The 16,717-nt window shown below is 40.6% G+C and overlaps 1 protein-coding gene across 1 annotated transcript in view; it reads right to left on the bottom strand.

Moving 5' to 3' along the window:
• The window catches only part of DNAH5 (dynein axonemal heavy chain 5), a 186,850-nt gene extending 183,294 nt beyond the window's left edge, over nt 1-3,556 (bottom strand). The window contains exons 1-2 of the mRNA XM_067570022.1: nt 3,331-3,556; nt 1,914-1,998 (exon numbers count right to left, since the gene is read on the bottom strand). Coding sequence (XP_067426123.1) covers nt 1,914-1,998; nt 3,331-3,486 — 241 coding nt within the window. The 5' untranslated portion in view covers nt 3,487-3,556. The remainder of the gene's footprint in view (nt 1-1,913; nt 1,999-3,330) is intronic.
• Between the last annotated feature and the right edge of the window lie 13,161 nt (nt 3,557-16,717).

Below are 16,717 nucleotides of genomic sequence, written 5' to 3'. Positions count from 1 at the left end.
AACGGAAACTAGAAGTACTGCTACCAGGTGATTGTTCTTCCTCTCCTACCCCAATTACACTTTTATAGTTAACTCTAGGATATAAATTAACTTCATCTACTCCTTTTCCCAGTTCATTTGCAAAGCAAATGTCAGAAACCTAAGGGCTTCATTACAATATAAATTAAACCATGTAGTTAGGTTAGTAGTTATTTTTTGCCCTCAAGATACTCAAAACAAAACCTTCATTTTGCCTTGTCACTCAAGAATTTAATGATCCTTGTCCAGCAACATACCAACATCAGGTCAATAAGCCTGGGAAAAAGGAGGTCATTCATTCAATATGCATGAATAATTTCTTCAGATGGTGTAATATGATTGTATTCATGAGCCACAAGAAAGAAAAAAATTACTAACGGTTATTTTATTTTATTAACTTGAGTAGATAAAAAAAAATGTGAAGAGACGTGTGTATTTGTGCAGATGTCAAAGCCAAACGGTATACAGTTGCTTTCAAACTACATTGAAGCTGTTAATTTTACCTATTTATAATAGTATCTCAAAACATGTTTAAGACAGAAATGAGAACTGGACCTTTAACCTTTCTCCCATTCCTTGAGTTGATTTGCAAGATAGTTTATTTATTTCTTCACTTGGAACTATCTATAAAAGCTAAGCCTCCCAGGTTCTAGGGATTTAGGTTTTTAAGGAAAAAGTGCTATCAGAATTTCTCCTCATTTTCTACCAGTGCTAAGTTTTAATGACATTCACAAGGCATTCAGAAATAATTTTACTAATTTGCATTATTAATGGCTTTCCTAATAGACTTTACAGTAAGAGAGAGCAGCATGTAAACATCCCCTCTAAATTTTCATTAGTAGGCTTATTTGTGTTACCTTTTGAGAGGAGGAAAAAGTCGACTGTTATTGTCTAATGTGGTGCTGCGAGGTTCTGAGTACACACAACATTCCACTATTCAAGATATTACTGAGTAAAAATTTCACCTTCCTAACCTCATATATTTCCTGCCAAAAATCACATTGGTGAACTATAAGAATCCATTTCTGGAGATAGAGTACAGTTTTTAAACCAGGAACTACTTCTACTGATATAAAAAAGGTGTAACCTTTTCCACAGTTGGTTCTATAGTCAGTAGCCTGATAAGAAACCCAACATGACTCCCTTGTATTAGCCAGGAGAGTAAAGCAAGCTGCTGGGCTTTTTAGCAGGATGTAACCACGAAATAACATAGGGTAGTGCCCTTGGGTTCCCTTCCCCTGTTTTGATATTGGTCTTTGCTTGTAGCAGTCTCAGATTTCTAAGCTGCCTTCTAATCTTCTCCTTCCTTCTCTCATTAACCATTGGATGTTTTAGTTTCCCTCATTGTCATCTATTAGCTTCTCCCTCTTTTCACCAACCTAGCTCTATAGCCTCCATATCCAGCCAAATCATTCCTCTTCTCTACAATATTTACCCCACTTCAAAATGTAATCTTCAAGCTCCATGTGTAAATTACACCAGGTGTGACTCCATTAGTCATTGGCATATGGGTGTAAGGCAACTTGACTGAGGTTCAGAGTGACTTATATGTCACTTGAAGCTAGCACATTCAGGAGAATCACCCTTCCAAATTATTGCCATCCCTTCTGTAAATGCTTCACTTTTGCAGGGAATTCAGTTAATCTATACAGACACACAGATACCATATCACAGAGCAACACCACAGTTAGTTTATTGAATATGTGCAATGCATCGTTGGCACTCACAGGACTTAGGTCGAGGGAAATTAGAAGGATGTGGCTTAACAAGATTTCAGTTGCTTTGATCCTCACTTTATTTAAATCGGAAAATTGCTATATTTACATATCCTCTAGCACGACTTCGGACACGGCATGTTACAGTAAAGCAAATAGTACCACTACAGGATACTTAACCAGTTTCAGCTGCATCCACGTCTTGATAGTAGAACATGATATGACGAAATCCTTCAATGGCCAAGAATTTATCAATCCGCTCAATCTGTTGAAAGGTTAGGTTGGATCATTTATATACTTTTCCTAGTTATTTACTGGATAGCTTACCAGCGTTCTCAAAATCAACCCTTAAGTACATGGATTTTAGCATCATCGTTTAATATGAAAGTTAAACCATCATGTAAGGCCCAATTCTGCCACTTTTAATAAAGTTGAGCTGCTTCTACTCCTGCCAATAGTACTTAAATTAATGGAATTACTCAAATTGTAACAGGAGAAAAAGTAGCAGGATCAGGCCCTTATTTACTTCAGCCATTTACAGTATCCGTTCATTATTATAAAAGTTGAGTTCACTGTACACAGCTTCAATTAAGGCAAAAATGTACAGAGAACTCCTACTCTGTTTCTCCAACAACACAGTTTTAAAAGGACAGTAATGAATTACATTGATTGGTTAACAATTAGCAAAATGTAGCTGCAGTTTCTTAGCAGCATGGCAGTAAAAGTACACCTTCCAACACCTTTTGGATATAGCTTTATTCAAGCCTCAAGGAAATTTCACAGCTACGTCCAGATTTAAGGCTACCAAGATTGCCCTGCTCCTCTAGCTTTCTTGAGCTACACCTTTGGGGTGCTCAGCCTCAGGTCACTGTCCCTTAGACCATTTAGGGCTTTATAGAAGGTAGTCAGCAGCTTATTCACACAGCCATTGACTGGCAATCAGGGGACTCAGCACAAGATACCGAATTTAGGTTTAATATGCTTTTACAGTGGCTGTATTGGACACATAGGGGGTGCTTCTTTGCACAACCACAAACAGTCCCTAAAGGCTGTGGCTCCTCTCAAATGGACAACAGTTTATGTTGGAAGTGTCCTTTCCTACCACTGAAGTGGGAGTGCAGGTGATCTCACCGTGATTACAAATCACTGAGAATCTCCCACAGAGCAAGTATTTCAAATTTAGCAAAATCCTAGAGAATCTCCCTCTACTATGAACATTACCTTCATAAGTCTGGGTTTAACCCAAGGTTGATCTTCTATTCTGGTAAGGCCCAAATGTGAACATGGGAAATGAAAGGCTCCGTTAAACATGGATAAGGATTTACCATTACATGTAGCAACTTCTTTCCAAATGAAGTTAACATCGCATAAACTTTGCAAATTCTCAGTTATATTATTTTAAATAAATATTCTGTAGCCTAAAAAGCAGGATGTGCAATATAGCTGAACTTGAGTGCAAGATGAGAGAAAAATAATTAGAGGAGTCTGGTGATCCAAAGGTACGTACAAGTTAACAGATAGCTGCTATAAAAGTTACAGTAATAACTCTGAAGCCAGAGAATGTGCTACAGACTTTACAAAGTAAAATTAAGCATACCTGGTTACCCTCAAGAATAGCATCTTCCACTTCAGCTTTGTCCAGGTCCACACAGGAAGCAACAATATCCAGTATATAGTCATGCCTGCCATCCAGCTGTGCTCTTTTCGCCTCCTTCTCCTCCTTGAGCTTTTGCTGTAAGAAAAGGTTGACCATTGGGAAGAAAGTTAGAAGTGCTCAGGTGTTTTGTACAACTTAATCTGGTCACTTTTCAAATTACATTGTCTTCTGTTGGGGTTTACTTACGGCTGACCTAATTTTAGGCCCCAACCTATACTTATGAAAAGATTCAATTTAAAGCTCTACAACCTAATTTACTTGGTTCAACCATCCAGTTTAGCGTATGATTTTATAAACTAACCACATTAGACAGGAATACATGATGCTATCAGAGGCCTTCTCTGGAAAAAACTGCATGAGGTAACATCCATATCAGGCTATATGAATCTACCACAGTTCTCAGCTCCTGAAGTCACTAGACTACTTACATATGCTGTTTAAATCAGGACATGATTCCAACACATCCTATTTGTTATTCATGTAGGATTGCTAAGGTTTTGTGCAATAAAAGGACAAAGAAGCTAACTTAGGAGGTTAGGAGTTCACACATTATCTCTTTAGTATAAGGAGATGTAATACAAGCATTAAGCCTGAAGATACACAAGTGTTTACAAATGCAGTTAGCTACTGCTATTACATTGATTTTTCAAATACTATACCTCAGCTTCTAATTAAATTGAATCCCATATGCAGCACATCTCATTTGGTTAGAGACAAAATAACCTTCTGGAATAGTTACTGGTATTATTGTGCTTGCTGATTACAAGAATTAATATTATTTCATTTTCAGTAGAAATTTAGAATTCTATTTTGTTGGTGGTAAACCCAAATTTAATTTCCCCAATGATAATTAATTCAGTAATTCTAAAGCATGAACACAAGTAATATAGCCAGAAGCTGTAGAAGATCCAATAGGCCTTGCATAATTGACATTATTCCCTTACATAAATATCCTTCTTAATTACTGCAGGATCTTATAGAAGAATTTGTAAAATTTCTTTAAGTCCTAGGGACATTTGTTTAAAATGCTTGAATGTGTGGGGAGACCATGTTTTTTCTGTTAACTTACAAATTAGGTGACTGTGTTTTCACAGTTGATATGGTTAAAGAAGGCAATAGTAGTAAAATACGAGTTTTGTGCACATTAAGCACAACTTTTATCACAATGTCTCCAAATGATTTTGTCCCTGAAGACTACAGAAGGATAAAACAAATGACAATGTGCTATGCACTGCAATCTATGGGCTTCACTTTGTGAAGTGGATAATGCCTTTGTTTCACATTTAAGTAATTAAAAATTTCACCAGGGCTCAGCCTTGACCATGACATTCTGAATTTAGCACCTAGAGATTGTTCCCCCAACTAGAGATGTGAGAGCTAGCTCCTCTTGATGAAGTGAATTGGCAGGGAAGACTTGCTAGTTTCTCTCAACATCAAACATGTAGCATAGGGGTGTTAAACATCCAGCCCGTGGGACAGATACGGCCCACCCACCTTTTTGGTCTGGCCCCTGGCGGCAGCACACAACACCGCCAGAGAGTACAACGCTGCGAGATCTGCAAAATGTTAGTGTTTCTTAATTTTTCATATGTGTTGAAAGTTTTAATACACTTAAATAATAATTCCTTAGGTTGATGCTGGTCTAAAGGTAAAAATAATTGGTTACTAGAAACTAAGTATACGGTTTGACACAAGCTCAGTGCTCATCTGTATGTATGATGTTTCACTTTCAGACCAGTTTCCACTGCTTTGGTTGATTACTACATGTGTCAAAGTAATATAACTTAATGTAACCTAAGTCACATGCATAATTCAAGGTTTCTTGAAGTGGTGTTGTGAAATGCATAAACAAGGGCAGGGACAGTTGTGACACTGACTCTACAAGAAAGCATACTTTGTGAAGGACAAGTTGTCTTGCTCAGAACTATATTCAACTATAAAATGGTATCTCACATTTGTCAGTGTTACCAGACAGTGCTCATTTTGTCCTTTTTAAAAAAAGTTGTCACATGGCCTGAGCTCAATGTTCATTTACCCATGAAGCTGGTTAGCAAACTAATAGAGGGTGAAGTCCCTTCTTGTAATAGGGTCTATCACAACCTCTCCCCCATCTCCCCTGCTAGAGGTGGTGGTGCCCTGATACTCCCTGCCTAGGAAAAGCCCACTCAACCCAGGATACCAACAGGAAAGGAATACCTCCAATGGCCAGGCAGAAACAGTAACCAGTCAGGAGTCAACAGATAAGCTAAGAATGCTTGCCTGTTTCAATCCAGGATGAGTGCTGGGTGGAGCTGGAACAGAGGAATCGCTCCTCAGCCTCATCCAGAAATGTGGGGCCAGGTTAGGGCCTTAGTGCTGCGAACAAGCAGTTACATTTTTGTTTACTAGTGTAAAGTCGCTGACAACCAAATTGTACTTTTTGTTGCTTAACCACTTAAAAACTGAGACCATGCTCCCAGCTTCAGATATGCTGCCACAACTTGGCAGTAGAAGTAGGATCAACTTCTCCCCTTTTCCAGGAAAGATCTCTTATAACTCCTGGCTCAGCAACAGCAGACCCCTGGTGGAGAACCAGCAACTGCTTCTGGAAGAACAGGAGGCCTAGTTGGCCACCCAACAGCAACAGGGTGCTCCTCAAGTTACTTCTACTGTAGCAGCAATGACAGCAACAGCAGTTCCAGGAGCCCATCCTTCAGTGGGTCGCCAACTGCTCCTTATTTGAAGCACCATCACTAGGATTGGGCATAACCCTCTCCAGGTTAAAGCTCACTGATGATTTTGAGCCAATCGTGTTTGAGCAGGTTGGCCCAGTAGTTCAGTGGTTGAAGACTACCTGGACCATGCAAATAGATCACCTTCCCTCTGAGGATGCTGCTTAACAGGCCTTGATGATGATGCTACCGTGGACTATGACATCCTAAAAACTATTATACTCAACCAATTGGGAAGCCATCCCTGGAGATGTCCCACCCCCAGTTCTAAACCAACTTCCACCTAGAGCACAAACCAAAGCTATTCCCCAATGCCTAAAGGAGTGGGCCAACCACTGGCTTCAGCCAGAATACCATTCTTCAGGTGCTACAGACTCAACAGTGCTGGATCGGTATCTAGAGGTCTTGAAGCCACTGTTCAGACCTGGGTACACAGACAGACTCTTCGACTCACTGACAGCTGCCATCCAACTCCGAGGAATTTGAGGGCAGGAGGGCTGGGCAAGGGTGATGGACATAGGCCCAGAGGGTCACAGGCCCAACCATGTGAGGACTCAGTTTTGGTTACCTTGGAACCTGGAAAAGTCCCAGAATGAGGGACACCCTTTTACCAAACCTCAGGAAGCTCTCCAAGACACTGCCCCATGAGCCATCTAAAGAGGAGCATACAGAATCATGACCAGCAGCAGGCAAATGAGGATCCCCTAACAGGATAGTCACATGTTTTCAGTGGGGGAGACCTAGGCATCTCAGCTGTTTGTGCCCCCTCATGGACTGTAATTACTTGGGGGATCTTGGACCAAACTGACAACAACTGTAGTTCAAGTATGCCTAGGGGCAGGGTTGAGGCTATTAGACTCAGGACTGGTATTCATTATCTCCTCAAGCACCTGTACAGCATTTACAATGCCCCCCTCCCATTGCTCGCTGCTAGGTAACAAGATGCTAGTGAATACAGAATTCCTGAAGTTATGATATTCTTTCAGTTAGTCTATTTGTTTAATTATGTGTTATTCAGAGCTGATGATACAGACATGCCTGAAGGCTAGTGAAACATTAATAAAGTGTTTACATTTAAATACTGTTGGCACACAAAACTACGTGAATATAAACCTAATCTGCTTGAGCAGTAGTTCTCAAAAAAGAGGAATTGCTCTCATGATTACCCCTTGTAGCAACTGAATTTCCCATTGAAATCCTAGGCTTCAACACAGCAGAAGGCTACTTGCAAACTCAACGACAAAGTTACTGACTTTTATTAACTCAGCTTGTGTACTTAATTTAATATGCATGTTATATATCTACTCAACTCGTAATTAAAAAGTTACAAAAGGTGAGTAGACAAAGTTTCTGAATACAAATTTTCCTAACTATCAGTGCTTTCCAGTAGGAAATCTGTTGAGCAGTCTATGAAATATTCAAACAAACATTTGGAAATAAGAACTTAATTAATCCTATGTACAACTCGCTGCTAGTCAATAAAGTTACACCATGGCTCAATTGGCTTACTTGTTTTCTGACCGGGCTTTAAAATGCTTATCCACAGCCTATTCCTATTCACAAAGTTTTGTCATTTAAAAGATAGCATAAGGACAACAAGATCAACTAATGCACAAGATAATTTTAATTATCTGATGCAAAAACCACCACAACCATCAAATAGACCCCTTCAGCTACTGGCTGGAGTTAGGTTGATAGGGAGCCTTAATTGTGCATTTCCTTAACTCAAGGTTTTAAACTGAAAAGAAATCTAATTTAATTTTAAATTCTTGTTTTGGGTTTTTACACCCTCGCTGTACTGCAGTGTGCCTGAGTTACTGTGCTGGCTGAGTCTATGTAGCTGCGAGACCACGCAGCAGGGAAGATCCCTGACTCAGGAAGTAACCTTCAGAGTAAGGCCAAAGGAGGGAAAGCAAAATTGTTTTGAGTCAGCAGCAGGAGGGGAGCTGCCTCTGTCCCTTGTTGTAATAATACATATATTGTTGTTACAGAGCTTGTGCCTGTGACATCACTCCAGGGACTCTGTCTGGAGACCACAAAGTCACACATCAATATATATTCTCTAGTTTAATTTAGTCTGGGTATTCCTTTTTTAAAAAAGTTATTACATAGGTTGACATTAAACAAGAATCCAGAGAAAAAGCTACCATGCTATATTTCTAGTGATATGAAGGCAAATATAGATTTCATCATCACCTCTCACGTTTTAGGGCCAGATTCACCCATATGCCCAGGCTGCCTTATGCTGCTCTAGAGCAGTGCAAGTCAATCATGGCATACTGGCCAGTTTAACTGGATTTACAGCCTCTAGTATTGACAGTGCAGAGTAAAGCAGATGGATTTACACCTTTTTCCCTCTCTTAACTTCCCTGTTGAGTAGATCTGGTACAACAGGTTTTAAAAACTACAGCTAGGACTAAGCATCTTTTCCAAAAATAAGTTTCACCTTCCAAGTAAACAGATGCATAAACCTTTTTTTAAAAATCGTGAAAAGCACTCTTGGAAAATGGCTGCCATCAGTTGTTCACAAATGGGTTAAGGCCACAACAGCTCTTAGCAAAGACAGCCAGTATCTCCCATTGCTCTCCATGGCAGCAAAGCCAATCTGCCATCACCACAGATGGCATCCTCCATGCTTTCCTATCAACACGTAGCAATAAATCCTCTGCTGTATACACAGTTAAGAGTTCAATTCCACATCTGAGTCCTTATCTTCAAGGCATATAGTAGTCTCTGCAGTATCCTCGGCCCAGGTCACCTGAAGCTCTGAGATTAAGAGCAGGTCTACATGGCAAAATTCGGTGGCAGTTGACGGGAATTACGCAAGCTACTCTGCATAGCTTATGTAACTCCCATCGGCTTTGGAACTTCCCTTTGGTGCACTGTCTCCACTGCACCGCACCGATGGGAAATGCTTTCTCGTCAACACAGCACTACACTTTTTTGGAGGTGGTTTTAATAGATCAACTTCCAGATTAACTGAATGTATCTTCACTGCCGATCAATCAAACCAGAAAAATCTATCTGACGGTGGCAAATTTGCCACCGTCAGTGTATACATAGCCTAAGACTAGTCAGCAAATCCACTCCTTATACACAGTGAGCTGTCCATAGCACAGGAAAAAACTCATCTGTGCTGGACAGAGGCTTCTCAGGCACCAATCTAAGGCAGTGGAATGAACTTTCAAAGGATCTAAAGAGCACTTCAATCACCACTTTGTTCAGCACTTAGACCTTGCCTTCAGTAACTAAGAGGACAGACAAGAGAAATGAACTGTTTTACTAGAACCTAAGAACAACCATACTGGTCCATCTAACCAAATATCTGGTCTTCCAACAGTAGTCAGTGCCAGGTGCTTCAGAGGGAATGAACAGTACATGCAATCATCGAGTGATCCAACCCCCATCATCCACTCCCAGTCTCTGGCAGTCACAGGCTAGGGACACCAAGAGCATAGGGTTGCATCCCTGATCATCTTGGCTATTAGCCATTGATGGACCTGTCCTCCACAAATGTATCTAATTCTTTTTTTAACCCAGTTATAGTTTTGCCCCTCACAATATTCACTGGCAATAAGTTCCACAGGTTGACTGCATATTGTGTGAAGAAATACTTCCATTTGTTGTATTAACTCTGCTACCTTTTAATTTCATTAGGTGACCCCTGGATCTATGTGGTGGAAGCAATGTTTTTCAAGTCCTTGGATGCAATTTTGCCCCTACTGTACTTTCACAAGACTTGGGAGGAGGAGAACACCCACTTCTATACCTGAGTAGGCAGCTCTTCCCTAGAGAAAAGACTTAACTGTTGAAAAGGAGCCTTAGCGATTAAATGAGCTCCCTGGTATTACCAGTTGAGTAACCCCTTCTCTCTGGTCACAGATCACACTCCCCCCCTATGCTGCCATGAAAGATACAAACCATGGATAATGAGATGGTTCTATGGGCTACAACCCTACAGTTTAGAGTACAACACTGGGTGGAAAGGACCACGCTAACGCCAATTTCTTTTCAGAGGAGATCAGGGAGGGCGACAAAATGCACCAGAATGGCCTTTCCAGCTTGAGAGGTTGGGTATGTGAAAAGGCACATCCTCACACTGACAGAGGAGACTAACGAGTTCCTCTAGGCCTATTCACAGCACACCTGCAAGGCTTGTTCTGCCTGGAGGTGAGAAAGAGACCTTAAAAGGGAAAACCTGCCACAGGAAGGGGTGGCAAATAGGAAGAAAGCTGCCCTGCCTAAGACAGCTGAGGCAGGCTTGCCGACAGGGAGACACTAAGAAACCTCACTGCTGCCCAATCTGCAACGCCCAGCTTCAGACCAGTATGCCCCATAAGGAGGGGCTACAGGTAGACCTCATTTTAGACTAAGCCAAAAGGGATGACCCAGGAAGACTGCCTGAGATCCAGGTCACTCTTACATCTCTATTCTCCTATGGATTCCCCTCTGCTATAAGGGAAAAAAGAGGGGACAGGACTTTTCTTTTGTTTGTTTGCTCTAAGAACCCCCTTGGGCATTTGCCAGGTGGTGGAGAGGAAGACCTATAAGGACCTGAAATAGAGTCTGGAGGGGACCCCTCCCCCCCAAAGGCTACCCAACGTTATCATTTTTAGCCCCTTTATATCAACTCAAAAGTGTGTACTAATATTAGAGACAACAATGTGATCCCTCCTCCTTCTGCCTTCCATTTTATACCTCCAGACTTAAAGCTCTATATTACAGAGAACCTTGCTTCAGCTGAGGTTCATATATGATTCCTTTCTGAAGGTCTCAATGTTTCCTAAAGGAGGCATTCCCTCTTTGACGGTCAAAGATACAACAGGAGGAAAGTATATATCTTTTTTCAGATTCAGGTCCATAACTAGAGAGGAATGGCTAATTGCATTAGGAAACCCATTGTGTCTGCTTACAGAAACAAAAATAGAGCTTTAGCCAACTTCAGGTACAGCTGGTGAAGTACTTCTAATGAAAACTCAACTCCTCTGCCTCTACCACTGCTGGCAATTGTCCAAGCTTAAAGTAAAGTCAACTCTTAAATCTCAAAATTTAGGACATATTTTGGAAATATAGGCCCGAGACATTAAAGAAGTTTTACATAAAAATGTTTACATTTGTTTCTTATTTAATAGCCATACATAAAATATTATTCAAATTATCAGGAGCTTCCACATGGAGTCTTTCTGCACAGACAAGTCTAGACTTGACAAACCAAACATTTAAATTGGATTATTTCACCATGGCAGCAAATGGAGCTCTTATTGACAGAATTGTTTGAGAAACCAGTAGCAATCCATCCTGCTATGCAACTTTCTTCCTAAGTTATTGCAAACAGTAGTATCAAAGGAAGGGCAAGTGTTCATTATGGCAATCTAAGCAACTCCGTTTTTATCCACTTTTAAAATACTCTTCACTTAAGACACTCCTGGAATAGGGAGGGTAGTCATCCTTTCACTCAGGCCACTGTAACATTTGCCGACAAAGGTGCCATTCAATGGGTGTTTCTCATTATTAAAGCTCTCTTTGTTTCCAACTTATCATCAGGAGATCCACTTTAACTGTCTTTGTAATCATGTTTCCATGTACCCATAAGGCAGTAGAACAGAAAACTACATTGCTGATGATGCACAACTACCAATAAACTGAAGAGCCTACTATTTTTGTTTTTGTTTTTTCAAGGCTTTTTTAGTAATCTGAACTAATGACTAACCTCAGGGCTGAAATTCACCTGGAGCAGTTCAGAGCAGAGCTCCGATAAATATTTCCAAGCCCCAGTACCGCTCCCTCTTTCCCTCGTGGGGCTAAAGCCCATAGACCCCATTCTCTGCAGCTGAAGCCCAGAATCCTGCCACCCCGTAGGGCAGACCCCCTAAGCCACCACCTCACCGCAGGGCAGAAGCCCCAAGCTCCCTGACCCCAGCCCAGTGACTGACGCTTGGAGCCCCAAACCCCATCCCAGCTCCCTGGGTCCTGGAGTTTTCATAGCATGTTTGGGGGAACGGTGGGGGCTCCAGGAAATAATCTATGAGAATTTAAGCCTTGATTAATCTGATTTCTGGTACGCAAAGCTTTCCTGTGGAAGCCAATCAATTTCAGCATTTGAAGAACATAAGTCCCATACTGGACAAGCTGGCATGTACCAATGAGTATTTAAAATTGAGTTCAGAAAAATGAAGTACTTGTGCATACCTGATCTTCTGTCCACAGACAAGAAAAGAAGAGATACCACAATGCATTAGGTAGAGACTAACAGTGCACCATCCTCATATAGTCATCTGGTTTATTATAAAGTCCTTGAGCTCGCAGCAACCAAGATAATAAAAAGCATGGAACAGGCAACCCGTCAATATCCAAAGTAAAGCATAATAAATACAACAGCTGCCACAGAAGTAGAATGGAAGTGGTGAATGAGTGATTCCAGCCACAGCTATTCAGAAAAGGTATCTCTGTATATCAAGCTATAGCTGGTGTTAACTGAAGGCAAAGGAACCATGAAATGAGCAGGATGCACCAAACTACCATCAGTGATATGAATCAGGGATCAATAGCCACAACTAAAGTGCAAAACAGATTATTTTGTGACAACTCTACATCAGTAGCTGCAATCTGAACATACTACACACAAGGCATACATGGTACCCATGGTGGTGCCAAGGCACAATGACATCTGGTTGCTTGTATGTGCAGACCAGTACAATCTCCAAACATGAGCTGATGGACACTAGACCATCCAGAGGGACCCAGTGCTATACGTATTTTATCACAGGAGTCCATGATATTGGCAGTAGCAATTATACACTCAGCAACCCAGACATTTCAATATTAAGCAGTCTGACCACCACTAATGGGGACCCGGACTGCCAGGCACATCTCATCCCATGAGCAAAAGCACAAGTCTGTCAGAGCTCAATACTGAACAAATAGTTTCTCCTGCCAGGGGCTTGAAGTTCAAGTACTTCACTACCACCCTCACATCACCTTTTATCTTGCCATTTTTCTCTTCAGGCAAGTTATTTTAAGTGTCATGAAACCTTGGATCCAGCATCAGCTCTCTTTTTTTGTTTAAAAGGATAATCAAAAGCTTTCCTGCTACTTTAACAGCCTTACTGCTAAATATAATGGGACCACCATTTGAGAAAGTCCTGCTTCACAAGAAGAACAAATTACTTACGCACACGTAAGAGATATTTGAATTAGATGTCTACATATTTTGCTATACTAGTAAATATATTGAGGGCTACTCTACATGGTGAGTTGGTACATGGCAAAGCAGCATGTTAATCTATACCACACTGGCTTGCAAAGTGCTCATGACTTCATGAAAGGGTGCTACGGAACTTCTAATGAGCCGTAGTGAAGTCCACACAGAGCGTTAGCACAAGTGCATAAGGATTATTGTTACGCCCTACCTTTAAAAATAATGCATTTTTCATTGAAATTATTTCAAATTACACTTTATATTTGGTTTCTTACCTGAAAATAATGTAGTTGAACAAGAAATCATGCTTTTTTAGTTTACCAAGATCCCTTCTATGGAAGAAAAAGTGTGCTTCATGTGTTTTAAAGTAAAAATTCACTTCCAAACTAAAAGTCTCAAGGCTGCTTATGTGCTGTACATTAGGTTTTTCTTGCTGGTGACTCAGAGAACTCGTTTAATATACTTTTGAATAATGAAGCCAGCACTAAGTAGTCCTTCTGACCATCTATAATGATCAAGCTAATCCAAAAACTGTGTGTTAAAGTAATTTCTCTTCTAATGCATCTTCAATGAAAGGATCTTTAAGTATTAAATATAGTTGACTGAATTTATTCCTGAAACATCTAAGTTTAACCAAAGTCTTATGGCCATTTTACGTATAAGTAAGTTGATGCCAAAGTTTGGTAAAGTAGCCTCTCCAATGTCACAGCAAATCAGTTCTAGTCCCAAATGTGTCCTGACTACTAATCCTAGGCTCTAATAAAAAAATCTTTACATTTTTTGGCCATTTAAATCTTACATCTAAATCACACAAACTGATAAATCAGACCAACTTCTCACTGCACTTAAATTACTTGCAGTTGTTCCTTCCTTAGATTTTTTAAGACATTTGTCTGACAAATCTTCAAGTTATTGCATTCTGAGTGGTTTTTTGTTAGCATGAACCAAGTCCACACTTCAATCTTCCTTACCTTTAAAACTCTGTTAACACTTTGTTTCCAAAGTTGTTTTCTTCCAGCCCTAAACATTGCATGAAATCAACATAGGATACTATAAGAATCAAGAGGTGTCAGTTTTCAGTCCAGATGCCTTGTAGATTTGCTTGAGCTGTTACATTCCTCATCCAATAGTCTTTTATACTAACAGGGCTCTTGGAGAGCCAGCAGCCGTCAAAGTTTAGATTTGTGTTTCTTGAAGCAAGAACTGACGTGTGTTTTTACTAATTAAAGTCCAATTCAGAAATGAGAACCACTAACCACAGAATTTACGATCTCTGGAGCATGAGCCATGGAAATACAGCTAACAGCAAACCTCCCTGTTGTTAAGGTAATATTGTTTATGTGCAACACTGTTTGGTTTAGGAATAATCATGCTCTCTGGCCAACGTAACCATTTGTACAAGTCATTTTAAACACTCCTTATCTTGATTTCTGTTTACTCCTATTAACGAAGGCCACAAGTAAACAGAAATTTTTGCCTCTTTGTCACTTATGACTCTTTCAGTGGTACAGAAACACAGGAAAGAAGCTTCTTGCACAAATCTTAATCAAGACCTTGGTCTCTGGACTACTGAAAAAGTACTATCAGGCATTTTTGTGCCTGTTTTCTGCCAAACCCAGCACTCCTATTTTCTCTTAGTCCTGCCCAGTTACAGACTGAAATGGTTGTTTAATGTATAGCTTTTCCTCTTCCAGTATGTTCAGCAGTTGGCAGAAACGGCAGTTCTTTAAGGCCTCCAAAAAAAGAATCAAGAGTAAAGCCAAGGAATTTATATGGCTATTTTTATGAATTTTTGTTCAGTGTGATAAGTATTTAAGGGCTTAAGAAAATACTCAAAGTGAGAATTGTTAGGTATATTTTAATCCTTTATGATGCTTAAAATACATTGTAAATTTGCCACTCTCCATCTTCCCACCCAGTGTAATGGAAATCTAGATTAGCTTTAAACACCCCCTTCCTGCCCCCCAAAAAAGGTAAAAACTTCAGACAAAAAATGTGATGGCAATTAAGACAGTTGTGCTTTCCTCTGCATCTTTTCATGGACTTTCTCTTTGCCCATGAAGCACCAGATGTGTGAACATGCCAACTTTGAATTGTGTATTAATTGACAGGTATTTCTGAGCACCTACTGAATGTCTAGTACACAAGAGGCACTTTTTCAAGTACCACTACCATTATCAGGGTATTTTCTTGTATGGAAAAACATATCCCTCCATGGTCCAACAAGGGCATCAACTCTAGGCTCCTCAGATGTCACCTCTCTTGGGCAAAGATGCCCCTGCTTCTGACCAAGATTTTTCTAGGCTGCACATCCTCCTGCCTACACTGTGAATTCCTCAGCAAAAGATCTCCTGCCTAAGCAGGCTTGCTTCACTTCTCTCCTCAGAGATGGTAAACAGTGTAAATGCCACAGTTCAATTACCATGCTGCCCTTTAAAAGCAAACTAATTTATTCTTAAGGTGGAAGCATTACAGACACAACACATTAAAGTCAATCAAAGAGCCTACACACATGTAATAAGGTTACCAGAGATCACCCCCTAATGCTAACAAGGGCACTGGCCAGTGATTAGTCCTTCAAAACCCACTCAGGATTTTTCCTCTGGTCACAAGTCCATCATAGCTACAGAACAAGCCCCCTCAGTCTTATGGAGGCTCAGAAGACCAAAGTCCTGCCAACCCTTCCCTAAAGATTGAGACACACACACTCTCCACCCGTACCAGAAGTGCTATCCATTTGCTGGGTCTGAAAAATGGCCCCAAGGCAGTTTAAAAACCCCAGGTTATTTAACCAAAAACCCTTTGTTGATCTTTGGAGAATCCAGTTTGAACCAGAGAATCTCTCTAGTTTGAACATCATTTGTCCGGCCTGCGGGCCGTCCAAAATCATTTGGTCTGGCCCCGGCAGCGGGGGAATTCAACGGCGGCGGGGTTCCGTGGGGGCAGCCGTCGATCAGGCCCTCGCCAGAAAAAAGGTCTCTCTGCTCTAGGGGTGGTAGTTCTCTGGAAGCATTACACCTGAGTGAATTTGCTGAATCACACCCCACTGTTCTTGAGAGTGTTTCCGGAGAGCTGTAGTCCAGTCCTCCTCGCCGATGAAAATACATGTATCCCTCAATACATAAACACTTGCATTTTAATACAATGAACTCCTAAAATACTTTACCTTAATTCAATACGGTTGTCCAGCCCATTCTCATATTTATGGCAGCAACTTGTTTGGCTATACTGCATGAAAAACTCAAAAATGAAAACTCATCATGTGGCCATATTGTTGTAATCCTTGAACAAAAGCACTTTTACTTCACTGAGTTATGCATTCATAAATGCTGCAGCATCATAGTATCATGTTCTTCATTGTGTTTTAAGGCTTTATAATACTGACACCTATAAGTGTCCTTGTTCTCAACACCTTTAG

Source organism: Emydura macquarii, unplaced genomic scaffold (assembly GCF_026122565.2).
Source record: "Emydura macquarii macquarii isolate MOO-44397 ecotype Brisbane River unplaced genomic scaffold, CSIRO-AGI_Emac_v2 contig_320, whole genome shotgun sequence".
In the NCBI taxonomy this organism is placed as follows: domain Eukaryota; kingdom Metazoa; phylum Chordata; order Testudines; family Chelidae; genus Emydura; species Emydura macquarii.
The sequence above is the reverse complement of the archived record's forward strand: the minus strand, read 5'-3'. Positions and strand labels throughout refer to the sequence as shown.